The following is a 14161-nucleotide window of genomic DNA, read 5'->3' as shown; positions in this document are numbered from 1 at the left end:
CACAGAAACACACACCTATACAACATTTATGGTGTTGCTATGGCACACTGAAGACAATATTGTCAATTTACTGTTAAAAAATAAAACGATTTAAGCTGAAATGACCTGTGTTGTTCTCTTTTTATATTGGCCCATTTTAACTGAACAGCTGGCCCATTTTACCTGAATGTTGTGCCGTGGCTCAAGAAGGTACCTGCTGATACTCTAACTCTCATAATTTTAAAACTTTTATACTTTTTCACATTTAAAAAATAAAAATATATTTAAGGGGAGACACTGCAGGCAAAAATAAATCTGTTTTTTCATGCACCTGTCAAATTTGAGATTTGGGGTTTCATAAAGTATTTTTTCAGACTAGTGGAAAGAAAACATCCAAAAGACACTGTTAAGTGTTTCTTTTATAGCACTTTATTTATTTGTGTAAATAGATTTCGATTACAACACATATTTTTAAAGGCCGTTTTCTCAAAATGAGTTTTCTCTCCTACATTGAGCCATATATCTCCACTTCAGTAGCACTTACACACACCAAACTTTACATCTTTATTCCTGTCTATATCCTGAAGGTTTTTACAGAGGGATTTGTTCATATATAATTTGCTTGATTATATACATTTTATTCCCCAAATTTTTTTTTAAATGTATTGTTTTCTGTCTGTTCTAAGTTTTTTCTGAATTATGGAGTGACAAAATGAGATACCCCAAATTCCCTCTAAACATTTGACTCTAATATGTCAATAAAATGAAATAAGAATTTTGAAACCAACTTCATCCAGTCTTTAGATTTTTGTTCTAGAAATGTATGCAAATTAGCGCATATTTAATTAAATAATGCCTCATTTGCATATTTAAACCTAACATTTTAGAAAGCTTGTAATACAAAAAAAAGTTAGCAATTATCAATGTAATCAATCAACTAGGTAAGTAAGGTGATAACTATTAGTTATTTTTTTACCCTATTCACCTGCAGTGTCTCGCCTTAAGAGACCCATGCAAATTTATAAGAATATCATTAGATCTCATGCATAACTTATTTGATGGTATTATAAGTCATTTACCAAAACGTGGCCCATTTTAGCTGACTTCACCCTATATGTTGATAAGATACTCTTGCAGATTTAGAGAAACAAATAGGTCAGTCAAAGTTTAGGGAAACTGTCTCTACTCATGGATATATAAAACATGCATTAACATATTTTTGAATGAGTTTTTAATGTTCAGTCCTTTAATTTGAACTCTATTTATAACTTTTCTACTATTTATTATTCAAGTTTTTAAATGAATGGAAACATTCAGTTCATTTGGTTAATCAGAAGGAATAGGAACTTAAAAGAAATCTGTCCCACAGAGGAATGAAGTGTCCAGAAACTAAACGAAGCAGACCACTGAGGAGATATCCTGTCATGACTATTGTGCTAAATGTAGTGGCAAATAAAAGCGGCAGTAGCCTGTCTAAAGCTCCTTGAATTCTGGGACACTTTAAAGGATGAATTGAATTGTGCTTTGTGCTTCTTAACTGAGGGGTAGGTCATAGGTCACACAATAATAAATCATAAATATTAAGTACACAAAAATCAATTACTGTAATTAAGCAATTATTTAAAGAAAACTATTTGCATTAATTGTTTGTATCTGGGTCATATTTTCAGTGTTGTTTAGACAGGTTCTAAGGGTGAACATTGTCACTAAACACAGACATCTGTTAATCAAAAGGGAAAAAAGAAATTAATTAATTAATTAATATGCTGAAACCACTTCCTCTTTCGGAAACTTGCAAGACATACATTTTAACTGCTTGGAAAATTAGTACGGTCAAGGACTGGAGAACCACCGAGCACGAAAGGACTGCACATGTGCAATTTTATTTTACTATATGAACATATCATATTTGTTTTTTTTTAACTATGACAAGAAGTTTGAAAATGAGGCTTATAATTAATCTCCTGATTATACTTAAGTTTCATATTAATCGTTGTAAATTCAGCAGTCAGAAGCCTCTTTTTTCTGTGGTACTTAAGGAATTAGATATCAATATAAGCACCATTAAGGAGAGTACAGACAAAAAAGCTGTAAAAACTGTGTATCTATTTGGTATATTTAATTTATTGTGATTTAGTAAGGCCTTTCATTATTTTATTTTAATTTATTTGTTGACTTTATACATACACGTATAGTTAATATATACTTTTTATTTATTTATCTTGGCGCTTTTGTTCTGTATTTGTTCAAGCATTAAGAAAAAAAAATTAAAAACGAAATGCCTGCACAAAACGACAGGTGGCAGTAATGAGCCAAACGGTGTTTGGATGTGCGTCAAGTCTAACGAGTCAGACAAAACGAACCCGGATGGACCGCGAAATTTGAAAGAAGAGTTCAGAGAGATATTTGAATGTCGTTGTCTGAATCTAATTTACAAAACCACAGTAACTTTGTTAAGGTATTATGCTGAACTGAATGTGCTCAAGACAGAATCTTCATTGTCTTTGTTATTGTACACTTTCCATATTAGCTGGACAGTCCAAAACAGTTAACGTTAATTGTTTATATGGCTGTAGAAAAGGATTACAAGTTTTATGCATGTATATTGTTATGGTAATAATATCATATGTAATAATATAATATTAGATGTTCTTCTTATTGCTGATTACTTACTATTAATTCAGCTTGTAAAACAGGAGGGACGTTGAGAATGAATCCTTCAGAGCGTTTCTTTGCAAAGCTGCGGAAACTGACTGTTTATCTGGAGACTGAAAGCCACAATCTCCTTCATGCAAGTCAGAACCCCCAAGACGACGATGGTAAGTTGCCAGGAAATATTTTATAGTTACTAATAAAATGATCAGGTCATACGTATGCATCTGTTGACTGGTGTATGTGATCTGTGTTATTCAGAGGATGAAGAGAATGGGGCTCAAGCTCTGTACCAGCTGCACTCTGAAGTCAGAGCACTCAAGGTATGTGTATGTTTAGTTATGGTTCATGATTTCAATTTATTTTTTAAATATGGGCTTCTTTTAACACAAAATCATGTGCAGCGGCAAGTTCAAAATCAGGTGGCTACACATGATGCAACAAGTACTGAACTGAGGAGCTTTGTAAGAAGATGCTTGGTGCTGAAGCAGAGAACCACAGAAGACATTGACAGGCTGAAGAAACACTATGAGAAGTATGGCTACAGACCACGAACAGCACCACAGGGAAATGCAGGTATTACATTTGAGAATGTTAACATCCTGCTGCCTCTGCTTGGCTTTTGTATTGTATCTAATTGAAGATTAAATTAGACTTTGTTTGTTTTAAGTTTAGGCTTTGCTAAGATTCATGCTTATTTCAGTGGAAATGTTTTTTTTATTCGCTCACTATTCTAGAGATGAATGTTGCAAAAGATGCAGAGAAGTTGGATGCAGCAGATGAAGATGAAGCGATGGGAGAAGGGATTTGTGAAGAGGCTCAGCAGCCTGAGACACCAGAGAAGATGCAACCACCCGTTGACCAGCTGCAGACCCCAAAGCTCTCTGATTTTGGTCTGTCTGCATTCCAGTTCCAAAGAGGGCTTGGTGAAGCAGAGCCGCCCCACAGTGCTGCTCCTGTCCCAGCTGTGGCTCTGTCACCACCATCATTTTTCATGAACGTGCATCCACCGCAGCCAAAGACGCCCAAGTGCTCTCTGCGTATGGAGGAGGATGCTCCGACCCCACGACTAGAGGACTTTGGCATCTCTGAGTACACCATGTGCTGGAACAATGACTTTACCATGGATTTGTTCAACAAGAAACCAACAAAGACCAGCAGGTATGCTGCTTACTATGTCTGGGTATGAATATCACATCACAAGCATGATTTGCTTCAGAAAAGACTAAATATGCCACTTTCCAAACATGCTTTGAATTTTTTTAATTCACAAAATATAGCCTAATAAGGTAAATTTAATGCTGCAAAACAGCATTTACATCTTTAAAGAGTAAGAGGCTTTACTACTGACATTTTGCACTAGTTTTTGAAAGTGAAATTATTGAAGTTATTATTTGAAACTCATTCATTTGATTGGGTGTGATGTAATCTAACAGATCTCTGCATGAAAATACGTTTACACTCACCAAGACTGCATTTATTTGATCAAAGATACAGTGAAAATAGTAATGTTGTGAATTTATTTTAATTTACTTTATTAATTTTATTCCTGTTATGGCAAAGCTGTATTTTCAGCATGCATTTATTCTAGTCTACAGTGTCACATGATCCTTTAGAAATCATCCTAATATACTGATTTGGTGCTCAAGAAATATTTTGTATTATTATTATTTGTGCAACTTAATATTTTTGTGAAACAGTTATCTTTTTCCAGGACTCTGATGAATAGAACGTTTAAAAGAACAGTATATTTGAAATAGAGAACTTTTGTAACATAAAATATTTACTGTCACTTTTGGTCAATTTAATGCATGCTTGCTTTTTTTTAGATCTTACTGATCTCAATTTTGAAATGTATTGTATGTATATTTAGCACATAATATGTGTGTTGGGTCTTTCACAGTGAAAGAACAGAGAATGGTCAGAAACCCTCTCACGGTTTCCCCACTTTGTCTTCTGGGCCTAACAAAGGTGTTGCCAACGGTAAATAATATCGACTGTTGTTTTCTTAATATTATGAATAGTTATCAACCTGTTTGGAGTTTTAAATAATTGTTTCGTAACGGTATAACATTTAGTTCCTCTTAACCTGAATGTGTGGTTACATTTGTGTGTTAACGATGTTGCAAAAAAATGCATTCTTGTTTTGTTTTTTCTCCAAGCTTCCCTTTTTTGATTTGCATAGTTGTGTTTAAATATTCCAGATAGTCTGGAATCCCCAGAGCCTCCTGTGTTTTGCACCCCAGGATTTAAGTTTGAGAAACACCGTGTCCCATCCTCTCCACCACTGAAAGGAAAGAATGACCTTGATTCTCCTCCTCACCCTTATAACTGTCCTTCTACACCAGAGCTCCCTACATTTGAAACTCCTTTTATCAGCAAACTATTAAAAAAGGTGTGATGCGCTCCTTAACTCATGATTTTAGTTACTAACATGTAAAAATCCACCACAATAGACATGACTAGTATTATATTAAACCATAATCATATAATATAATTTAAAATGTGTAATGGTTTCACTGCAATTACTGTTTCAAAGGACGACAGGCAGGAAGAAAGTGATATACACAGGGCATCACAGGAGGGCAGCTATCCCCTAGCAGACCTCTCAAACATAAACAGGGCTCCTTCATTTGATGCTCCAGAGATACCAAAACTGCTACATTATGAGGATGAGGCCATACCTGAGATGCCATCTCTGCTGTCCCTTTTTGGTAGTTCTCTTGCTTTCGTAAGTAATCATATTTTGATCTTTTAATCATTCAAATTGTATTATACCCTAGATTTGAGATGCACTTGACATTTGCCCTTCCTTTAACTCTGAATAGAAAAATGCACCTAGTGATGCTTCTGAGATGAAAATGGGGGCAGATCACGTGTTAGACCTGAAGCAGAGCCCTGTCCCAATGCATGACAACGGCTTCAACCAGGATTGGTGCCTTGCAACTCCAAAAGTCAGAGTGAACTTCCCTGCAGAGCCATGCACACCAGAGATGCCCGATATAAGTTCAGTCACTCAGGATATTTTAAAAGTGAGTCACTACCTTGTAATGCTGAAATGGCAATGTTGCAAATTATGAGTTATGTCAAAGAAAGAAGATAATATGGTTGTTAAAATATAGATTTTTTTCCTCCTCCTCTAGCTTGTGGCTCAGTGCAAGTATTAAGCACTTACTACTGAATCTGAGCTGATGACCATGAAGTCTGGCTTTCAAAAATTGGAACCAAGAGGAGAACAGCAGATTGTAGTCAAAGTGATTCTATTGAATTAAATTTGATTGTGAGAGCAAACACTTTTAAGGACACTTGAAACCATTTGAACATAATACTTAATAAAGAGAATAAAAAAAACAATGCCATTGATGGTTATGCAAATGGTACTGAAAAACTGAGACTAAATTAAGATGAATAAAGAATAGGACAAATACTATTTATATATGTGACCCTGGACCACAAAACCTGTCTTAAGTCACTGGGGTATATTTGTAGCAATAGCCAAAAATACATAGTCTGGGTCAAAATGATTGATTTTTCTTTTATGGCAAAAATCATTAGGATATTAAGTAAAGATATTCATGTTCATTGAAGATATTTTGTAATTCTTATGATAAACTCTGCTTAAGTGAAACAGTTTAAAGGTAGTGCAAGGGCTTTGTTCATACAGTGTCAAATTCAGTTTATAAATGTTTACACGAGACAAGAGAATGAAAAAGACAAAAACATTTATTCAACATTTTATGGGAATCATGGTAACAGGACTAAAAACTAAAAAACGTAGACCTGGTATAAAACCCCATGAAGAGCATAAAATATATGAAAAAGATGGTCTACACAACTTCCAATCCTCAAGATATTCCCTATTCTGCACTTGGAGATCAACCTTCCTGCAGAGTTTAGTTTTGGCTTAAACACTGAACCAGCTAATCAAACCTAATTGAGGCTTGCCGGAGAAGCACAGGCAGGGTTTGAACTAAACTCTACGGGAAGGCAGATTTCCAGACAGACATTCACCCTTTGTTTAAATGCAGGCAAGTCTTGTCTCAGTAGGGTCTCATGCGTCCTTGGAGAGGTGGTGCACGGTTAGGCGGAGTGATTGCGATGTCAAGGTAATCTCCGATCTGAAAGCGTTGAGACTGAAGCGTCATGGAGTCATCTGCACCTTTGCGTCCTGAAACTGTATTGCCAATCTCTTTAACCCTACAACAAAACTAGATGGGTTATTCAAAACAACTCGAAACTGACCAAGCTATAACAAAAAGCCTTCTGTATAGATTACCTGTAGATTTGTCGTTTAGGGTCTGGGTATACTATTGCAAACCCAAAATGTGTGCCCTTCTTTCGAGCTTCCGGATAAACTTCCTTCACCAGGCTTGTCAGTTCCTTCAAAGTAGCATCCATCCTGTAACCAATGCAGGTACAATTCAGGATCATACAGTTTATTTCATCTTTAATTCAATGCAAAGTGTATCCCTACCAGGTGTAAATCTGAAGCTCGCTAGATGGTACATTCCCCCGGGCAAACTCGTCCATGCGATGATGCCTTCCATTGTTGGTGGTGAACACTCTGAGAAGAAGAGGGCATGTCTGTGGGAAACATGCAGAATTTAATAACGCTCTCCCTCGAAACGCAGGCGAATATGTAACTTACACGTCTTCAATATTTATATTGCAGATAATGTGAAATGCGTTCTTTATATAACGTTATCAGAAATTTAGATTAAAGTTATGTGCAGCAAACATTTGATTTACGATTTGTATACTGTTGCAATTAAACAATTTATTACCATATAATTCAAGTATAATAAACTGTATACTTGAATTTTTACTAGTTGCAGTTACAAATTAGCTTAGCATTGCAAGACGCGTCGACTATTTGCGCAAATGAGGAACTAAAATAACGAAAAACAAACCTTCTCTCTGTCCACTGGCTTTTCTGGCTCTTTTTTTATTTCCTCTTGTGTGACCCTTGATTCTACAGCCATTTTAATCCAATATTGTTAGAAAACAAGTGGTGAATCGCTGTTCACAACGCCTCTTAACGAGCGGGCGCGGCGCGGTAAGATGATGTCACAGCCAACCGATGACGGCCAGTGAAATGACGACACACTACGCTACCCCAGCCGCCATTTTGGGAGTCAGACTGTAAATATTACTAGGGAAGAAAAGCAAATACGTCTACAAATTCGGTGGCCTTAATATGGTTCACACGTGCGTAGTGGCCGGTTGTCGGAACAGGAGGACTCCCGGGACCACATTATCCTTCTACAGGTTTCCTCGCGACCCGGAGCGGAAGCAGCGCTGGATCGCTGCTGTGAATCGTGAAGGGTGGGTGCCAAACGAGGGCAGTAGACTCTGCAGCACTCACTTCATTTCGGGTATGTGTAAATCAGATGTCATGGGTATTGCTTTGGTCTTAGCAGGAAATTTAAACAGCAATGCTCATGTCTGGGCCGAATGTATATATTTCTAGTAGAGTGGGGAAACATTTCTTTTTATGTTTGAAACGCACCTTTCTAATGTACCATAGCGAAGTTGGAAGCCAGAAAGTCTTTCCTCCTTGTGTTAACTTCATCTTTATGGTACACTGTGAGGTTTGGGCTAAATGTAAAATTGCACAATGCTTATTTGGCTTTAGATTAACTATTTGTATTGCACAATAAGGGGTCACACCTCGGCGATCCAAACAGACCTAAGGCAATATACATAGCATTTTTAATTAAATGAATGTACTAATTATTTTGTTTCAATAATATTTATTCTTTAATATTTTGTATTTTGAGGGGATTTAATGGTATTTGACAGTATTCACCTCTAAATTATGTAATTATGTACACATCTACTGTTTATGTCTATGTAAAAATAAAAACATTAGACAATTATTTAAATTAATACAGAATTTAAGTTGAAATTGAGCAAAGGTGTTTAAATCCAATACATTGATAGCAGATTGATGCCACCTGGTGGAAAAAAATAAAGAAAATCATATGTAATACCATGATGTAACCACTAGATGACTGCAAATACAGTATATATAGGGCTTTGAGTTACTAGTTAGAGTATTTCCGGACATGATTGCCTTATCTATCTATCTATCTATCTATCTATCTATCTATCTATCTATCTATCTATCTATCTATCTGGGTTGTTGACGTGACATGGCATTTTCACTGTCCCACAACATAAAAATGAATATTGTCGTTATTTAAACTGCTGTAACTTATTAAACATTTCTTTGTCCTACATGGAACTGTTATTATAAAAGCTGCAGTGTTGTTGTTTTTAAGCCAAATTGTCCTATGGTGTGACTGTCTCAAGCATGGTTAAATAAATTACAACATTTATCAATTTAAAAAGAAAAGCATAAAAATGTTGATAAATACCTCTGGCATAATTGTACAAGTGTCTATTTTAGTAAATGGCAATCATTTTTTTATTCATATATCTGAAAGTGTAGGAACTTCATACATTTTGTCTCTGAAAACCATGGCCTATGGTGTGACACCATATCCTGATTTTAAATCTGCAATTTCAGAGAAGACTTTAATTAGGTGAAGGACCCCATTCATGGTCATGTTACTGAAGCCCACTGTCAAGCCCATGACATGAGCAGATGGTCAATTTTTGTCTCAGAATTGTTCAAATATTTAACTTTTTTGGAACCACTACAAAAGTGTTACGTTTTGTTTGGTGTGACACCCCTAAATTAAACTACATAATCATGGAAAATTATGCAAATGTGTCTTGCAAACCGCTAATGACAGGTTAGCTTGGAATAGCAAGATCATTAATTGACACAAAAGGCTGAAACGTCCAATGGTGTGACAGAAATGTCCTCCGGTGTGACGCCTGTACGGTCACACCACAGGACAAAGATGTCACACCAGAGGACAAAGTCTCTTTAAAAAGCATTTTAAATAATTAAGATTGGTTTAACTTTTTATTATTTTTTTGATAATTTTCTGTGTTCTTAAATGCAATAATTACATTAATTAAACTATTTTCTGATGTTTTTGCAGAAAACTTGTACTGTTATAAAGTGTCATGAAAATAAATATAAAATGTGATACTTTGTCTTTGAAACAGAAAGAATTGAGGGAGAAAAATTTGTGGAAGAGAGAGAACACGGAAATATCGATAGAAAATTAACAGGGAGCCACCAGAAGGGAGGAGATCCTAAGAGAACGATGCTGAAAGTAAATAGAATCAAAATACTGCCTTAAAAAGAGTAGCTATATAGTTTTAAAAAAATCATTCACATCTTAATGAATACAGTTTCAATCATATATCAATAAAATTTAGCTGTATCATAAATATCAATCATATTTAGCTGTGCCGCACATGCAGCAGGGGGCTAGAAGAGTTTCAGTAACATAGATAGATAGATAGATAGATAGATAGATAGATAGATAGAATTCATCGTGTCTGTTGCATGTTTTTGACAGTAAAAATGACAAGTGTGGCTATTTTTCAGACAATTTTTTTCTGTATGATTTAGAAATGAATGTATTCTTGTTCTGTTTACAGGAAAACAAGTGAAAAATCCTAGATCCCCAGACTATGTTCCTTCCGTGTTCACTTCAGCGCCACTGTCACCAAATATGAAGGAAGCAAGTGCCTGTGAAATGTATGATAAACAAGAGGCACAAGTGGAGGCAGCCAATGCTTTGCTCTTCCTGCAAGGACAAGGACGTTTCTTGGAGGACCATGGCCAGACTAGAAGTCAAGAAGAGCCAGAAAGTATTTCTTTTTCATTAAGCAGCTGTGATGAAGAGGATGATAAGATTGAAGATGATGTAGAAGAAGAAATCTCACTGACAAGTGTAAACCAAATGGGAAGCCCAGTCAAAAACATTCCCCCTGATTACGAGTCCAGTCTTGAAGCTCTTAAGAAAGAGAACATGGAGCTGAGGGAATCCATAGAAAAGATGTCTCTCACTGAGGCGTCATTTAGACATGATCCAGAAAAGGTTCGCTTCTACACAGGACTGCCGAACTACTTTGTGTTTGAGACTGTCATGTTGCTTCTCATGCCACATATGAAAGGAGACAAAAATGCAAAACTTTCAAAATTCCAGCAACTGCTCTTGACATTAATGCGACTCAGGCTTGATCTTAAAAACCAAGACTTGGCCTATCGTTTTGGGGTCAAGGTTGCCACCGTGACCAGGACTGTCCATCGGATTATTAATGTAATGTTCACGACCCTAGTACCCACTGCTGTTTTTTGGCCATCCAGAGCAGAGCTCAGAAAAAACCTGCCTGCAGCTTTGCGTTGCACATACCCAGACTGTGCAGTGATCATTGACTGCTTTAGGGTATCTCTGGAAAAAGCTCTCAGTGTGGATGTGAATCAAGAGGTTGCATCTACAGCATTGACTGTGCCAGCTCATGCCACGGTGAATGAGCTTAAATATGTGATAGGTGTTGCTCCTCAAGGTGTGGTCACGTTTGTCTCGAGGGGATCACCGGGTCACGTCAGTGACAAAAATCTTGTTGAGAGTTCAGGCCTCCTTTGTAAGCTACTGCCCGGTGATGTTGTGTTGGCTGAGCATGATTTTGACATTGAGGGCTTGGTGGGGGCTCGCAAAGCCGAGCTCAAAATCACTAGTAGAAATTGCTATGAAAATTTCCAGAGTGGACAGGATGGAGAAAATGTCTCACTGGTTGGCACACTTTCAGATAAAGCGAATGTTCACAGGCATGTTGGGAAGGTAATAGACATAGTCAAGAGGAGATACTCTATGTTGACCGGACCAGTGGAGAGTCCCTTTACGGTCGTAGACCGCACTTCCAATGTGAGCACTTTTGATAAGATAGTGCAGGTTGCTTGTGCCTTGAATAACCTGTGTATTTCTGCTGCACCCCTGGAATGAGCGCTCATATTTGGCACACTTTTGCGAAAGCGACTTTTATTTGTACATTGCCTGAATGCACATTTATTGTTTCCCTATTTTAGTGGAAGACTTCTCGTTAAAAGAGGATCTTAACCTTTATTAGAACACTTATGCAACCTAAGGACTAGTTTATACCAAACATATTCATCAGGCACAATTCACTGGACAATCTCCTCTCTAGTCTTTTTACATAAGGAACTTCCTTAGTTTCTAGGCTGACTTTGTTGATGCTTCGGTTTGATAGAGACATTCCATCCATAGTTTAACTTTAATTCAGTATTGTCGAGAGTGAAGCATGTATGCTGAGAATTCTAAATATTCAAGGCACTAAGGAAAGCATCTCGGTCGGAGACGGTTGTATTTTGACATTAGCTGCCCTTAAGTTCCAGTGCCTTTGTCCTCGTGATGCCTATACCATTTTTTGCTTCTATATAGATATGCACTATATTTTTACATTAATCCAGCAGTACTTTGTTCTTTACTTCTGATGTGACCATGTCACTCTACCATGTAACACGTAAGTCTCTCAAAATACAGTTTAGTTATTTGCATTGCTATGTGATCATTGTTGTGTTAAATCAACATTTAGTAACAAATAGCATGATATATTTACTCTGAATTTTGACCATTGCACATGTTTCAGCACTGTATCCCTCACTATCACTTAAATGTGTGTTCCATTTATCTGTGTTATTGTTTGTGAATTTTCCATTTTACTCATGCGTCCTGTGAAAAGTTCACCAACACGACTGTAATCTAATGTAGCACCCTGTTGTATAACATGAATGAAAATATCTCCATAAAATTTGAGTACTTGTACTTGTAATTGGAAATTGTATTTTGTTACTTTTCAGCTTCTTTATTTTTATACATTTCTTCTTTATTCCATAAAAAAACAAGACGTTTTAACATTCTGTACTCCAACTAAACTATTCTAAACAGCATTTTGCTGTTACTTTGTTAGTGACTTAATATATTAAGTATTTCATATTAATTGAATCCATGGAATTTTTATTTATACTTTTAAAAAATATTTTGTCAAACCGCAGCAGCATTTAAAATAAAAGGGTACTCAAAAGGTATATAGTTTACCAATATTAGCACATCAAATATATGTCTTCATATATTCATGTACATTTTAGCAGAAAATTATTTTGATGAAATGTGCAGTATCTCACAGACGTGAGTACACCTCTCACATTTTTGTAAATTTTATTATATCTTTTCATGTGACAACACTGAAGAAATGACACTTTGCTACAATATAAAGTAGTGAGTGTACAGCTTGTATAACAGTGTAAATTTGCTGTCCCCTCAGAATAACGCAACACACAGCCATTAATGTGTAAACCCAAGTACACTCTTAAGTCAAAATGTCCAAATTGGACCCAAAGTGTCAATATTTTGTGTGGCCACCATTACATTCCAGCACTGCCTTAACCCTCTTGGGCATGGAGTTCACCAGAGCTTCACAGGTTGCCACTGGAGTCCTCTTCCACTCCTCCATGATGACATCACGGAGCTGGTGGATGTTAGAGACCTTGCGCTTCTCCACCTTCCGTTTGAGGATGCCCCACAGATGCTCAATAGGGTTTAGGTCTGGAGACATGCTTGGCCAGTCCATCACCTTTACCCTCAGCTTCATTAGCAAGGCAGTGGTCGTCTTGGAGGTGTGTTTGGGGTCGTTATCATGTTGGAATACTGCCCTGCGGCCCAGTCTCTGCTTCAGTATGTCACAGTACATGTTGGCATTCATGGTTCCCTCAATGAACTGTAGCTCCCCAGTGCCGGCAGCACTTATGCAGCCCCAGACCATGACACTCCCACCACCATGCTTGACTGTAGGCAAGACACACTTGTCTTAGTACTCCTCACCTGGTTGCCGCCACACAAGTTTATGTTGGTCTCATCCGACCACAGGACATGGTTCCAGTAATCCATGTCCTTAGTCTGCTTGTCTTCAGCAAACTGTTTGAGGGCTTTCTTGTGCATCATCTTTAGAAGAGGCTTCCTTCTGGGATGACAGCCATGCAGACCAATTTGATGCAGTGTGCGGCGTATGGTCTGAGCACTGACAGGCTGACCCCACCCCTTCACCTGAGACCTTGTAACACTAACGAGTCACATGACACCGGGGAGAGAAAATGCCCAATTTGGACATTTTCACTTAGGGGTCACTTTTGTGGCCAGCGGTTTAGACATTAATGGCTGTGTGTTGAGTTATTTTGAGGGGACAGCAAATTTACACTCTTATACAAGCTGTACACTCACTACTTTACATTGTAGCAAAGTGTCATTTCTTCAGTGTTGTCACATGAAAAGATATAATAAAATATTTACAAAATTGTGAGGGGTGTACTCACTTCTGTGAGATACTGTATGTGTCAATGTTGATTATGCAGATCCTGTTTTACGATCATTCATCAGAACGTGTCAAATCATGTAAGCAGAGTATTTTGCCTCTGCCTTTTTGTTTGTTGTGGGTGGTTTAATTATGTGTGACATTTTATGATTTGCTTTAGGACTTGAGACTAAAATGACTGATTTATTAAAGGACACAATGCAACAACCTGATTAATGAGGAGCCCGGTGAAGAATCTGAAAACAAGTATATTTTAAAATATTTTATTATATCA

At 37.0% G+C, this 14161-nt stretch overlaps 3 protein-coding genes across 5 annotated transcripts; 2 read left to right on the top strand and 1 right to left on the bottom strand.

Moving 5' to 3' along the window:
- Nucleotides 1-2305: 2305 nt before the first annotated feature.
- On the top strand, nucleotides 2306-6263 carry LOC306877028 (SKA complex subunit 3-like). 2 transcript variants are annotated; one of them, XM_079428549.1, is made up of 10 exons: nucleotides 2306-2437; nucleotides 2664-2798; nucleotides 2893-2954; nucleotides 3036-3207; nucleotides 3369-3792; nucleotides 4535-4614; nucleotides 4836-5026; nucleotides 5171-5362; nucleotides 5460-5663; nucleotides 5775-6263. In XM_079428549.1, the coding sequence occupies exons 2-10, from the start codon at nucleotides 2690-2692 to the stop codon at nucleotides 5796-5798; spliced, it is 1458 nt and encodes a 485-aa protein (XP_079284675.1). In that variant the 5' UTR covers nucleotides 2306-2437; nucleotides 2664-2689; the 3' UTR covers nucleotides 5799-6263. The 2 variants fall into 2 exon arrangements, with proteins under 2 accessions (XP_079284675.1, XP_079284676.1); XM_079428550.1 differs by having other exon boundaries at nucleotides 2330-2437; nucleotides 2676-2798; nucleotides 5775-6073.
- Nucleotides 6264-6336: 73 nt separating this feature from the next.
- On the bottom strand, nucleotides 6337-7913 carry LOC306877029 (histone deacetylase complex subunit SAP18). Its single transcript, XM_079428551.1, has 4 exons — nucleotides 7542-7913; nucleotides 7106-7215; nucleotides 6908-7030; nucleotides 6337-6828 (listed from the first exon to the last, which is right to left on the bottom strand). The coding sequence occupies exons 1-4, from the start codon at nucleotides 7611-7613 to the stop codon at nucleotides 6672-6674; spliced, it is 462 nt and encodes a 153-aa protein (XP_079284677.1). The 5' UTR covers nucleotides 7614-7913; the 3' UTR covers nucleotides 6337-6671.
- Nucleotides 7717-12362, top strand: LOC306877027 (uncharacterized protein). 2 transcript variants are annotated; one of them, XM_079428548.1, is made up of 3 exons: nucleotides 7717-8006; nucleotides 9715-9824; nucleotides 10156-12362. In XM_079428548.1, the coding sequence occupies exon 3, from the start codon at nucleotides 10230-10232 to the stop codon at nucleotides 11502-11504; it is 1275 nt and encodes a 424-aa protein (XP_079284674.1). In that variant the 5' UTR covers nucleotides 7717-8006; nucleotides 9715-9824; nucleotides 10156-10229; the 3' UTR covers nucleotides 11505-12362. The 2 variants fall into 2 exon arrangements, with proteins under 2 accessions (XP_079284674.1, XP_079284673.1); XM_079428547.1 differs by lacking the exon at nucleotides 9715-9824 and having other exon boundaries at nucleotides 7721-8006; nucleotides 10156-12361.
- Nucleotides 12363-14161: the final 1799 nt, after the last annotated feature.

Source organism: Barbus barbus (genome assembly GCF_936440315.1).
Source record: "Barbus barbus genome assembly, chromosome: 11".
NCBI classification, from domain to species: domain Eukaryota; kingdom Metazoa; phylum Chordata; class Actinopteri; order Cypriniformes; family Cyprinidae; genus Barbus; species Barbus barbus.
Note: the sequence above shows the minus strand (reverse complement) of the source record. Positions and strands in the feature narration are given on the sequence as shown.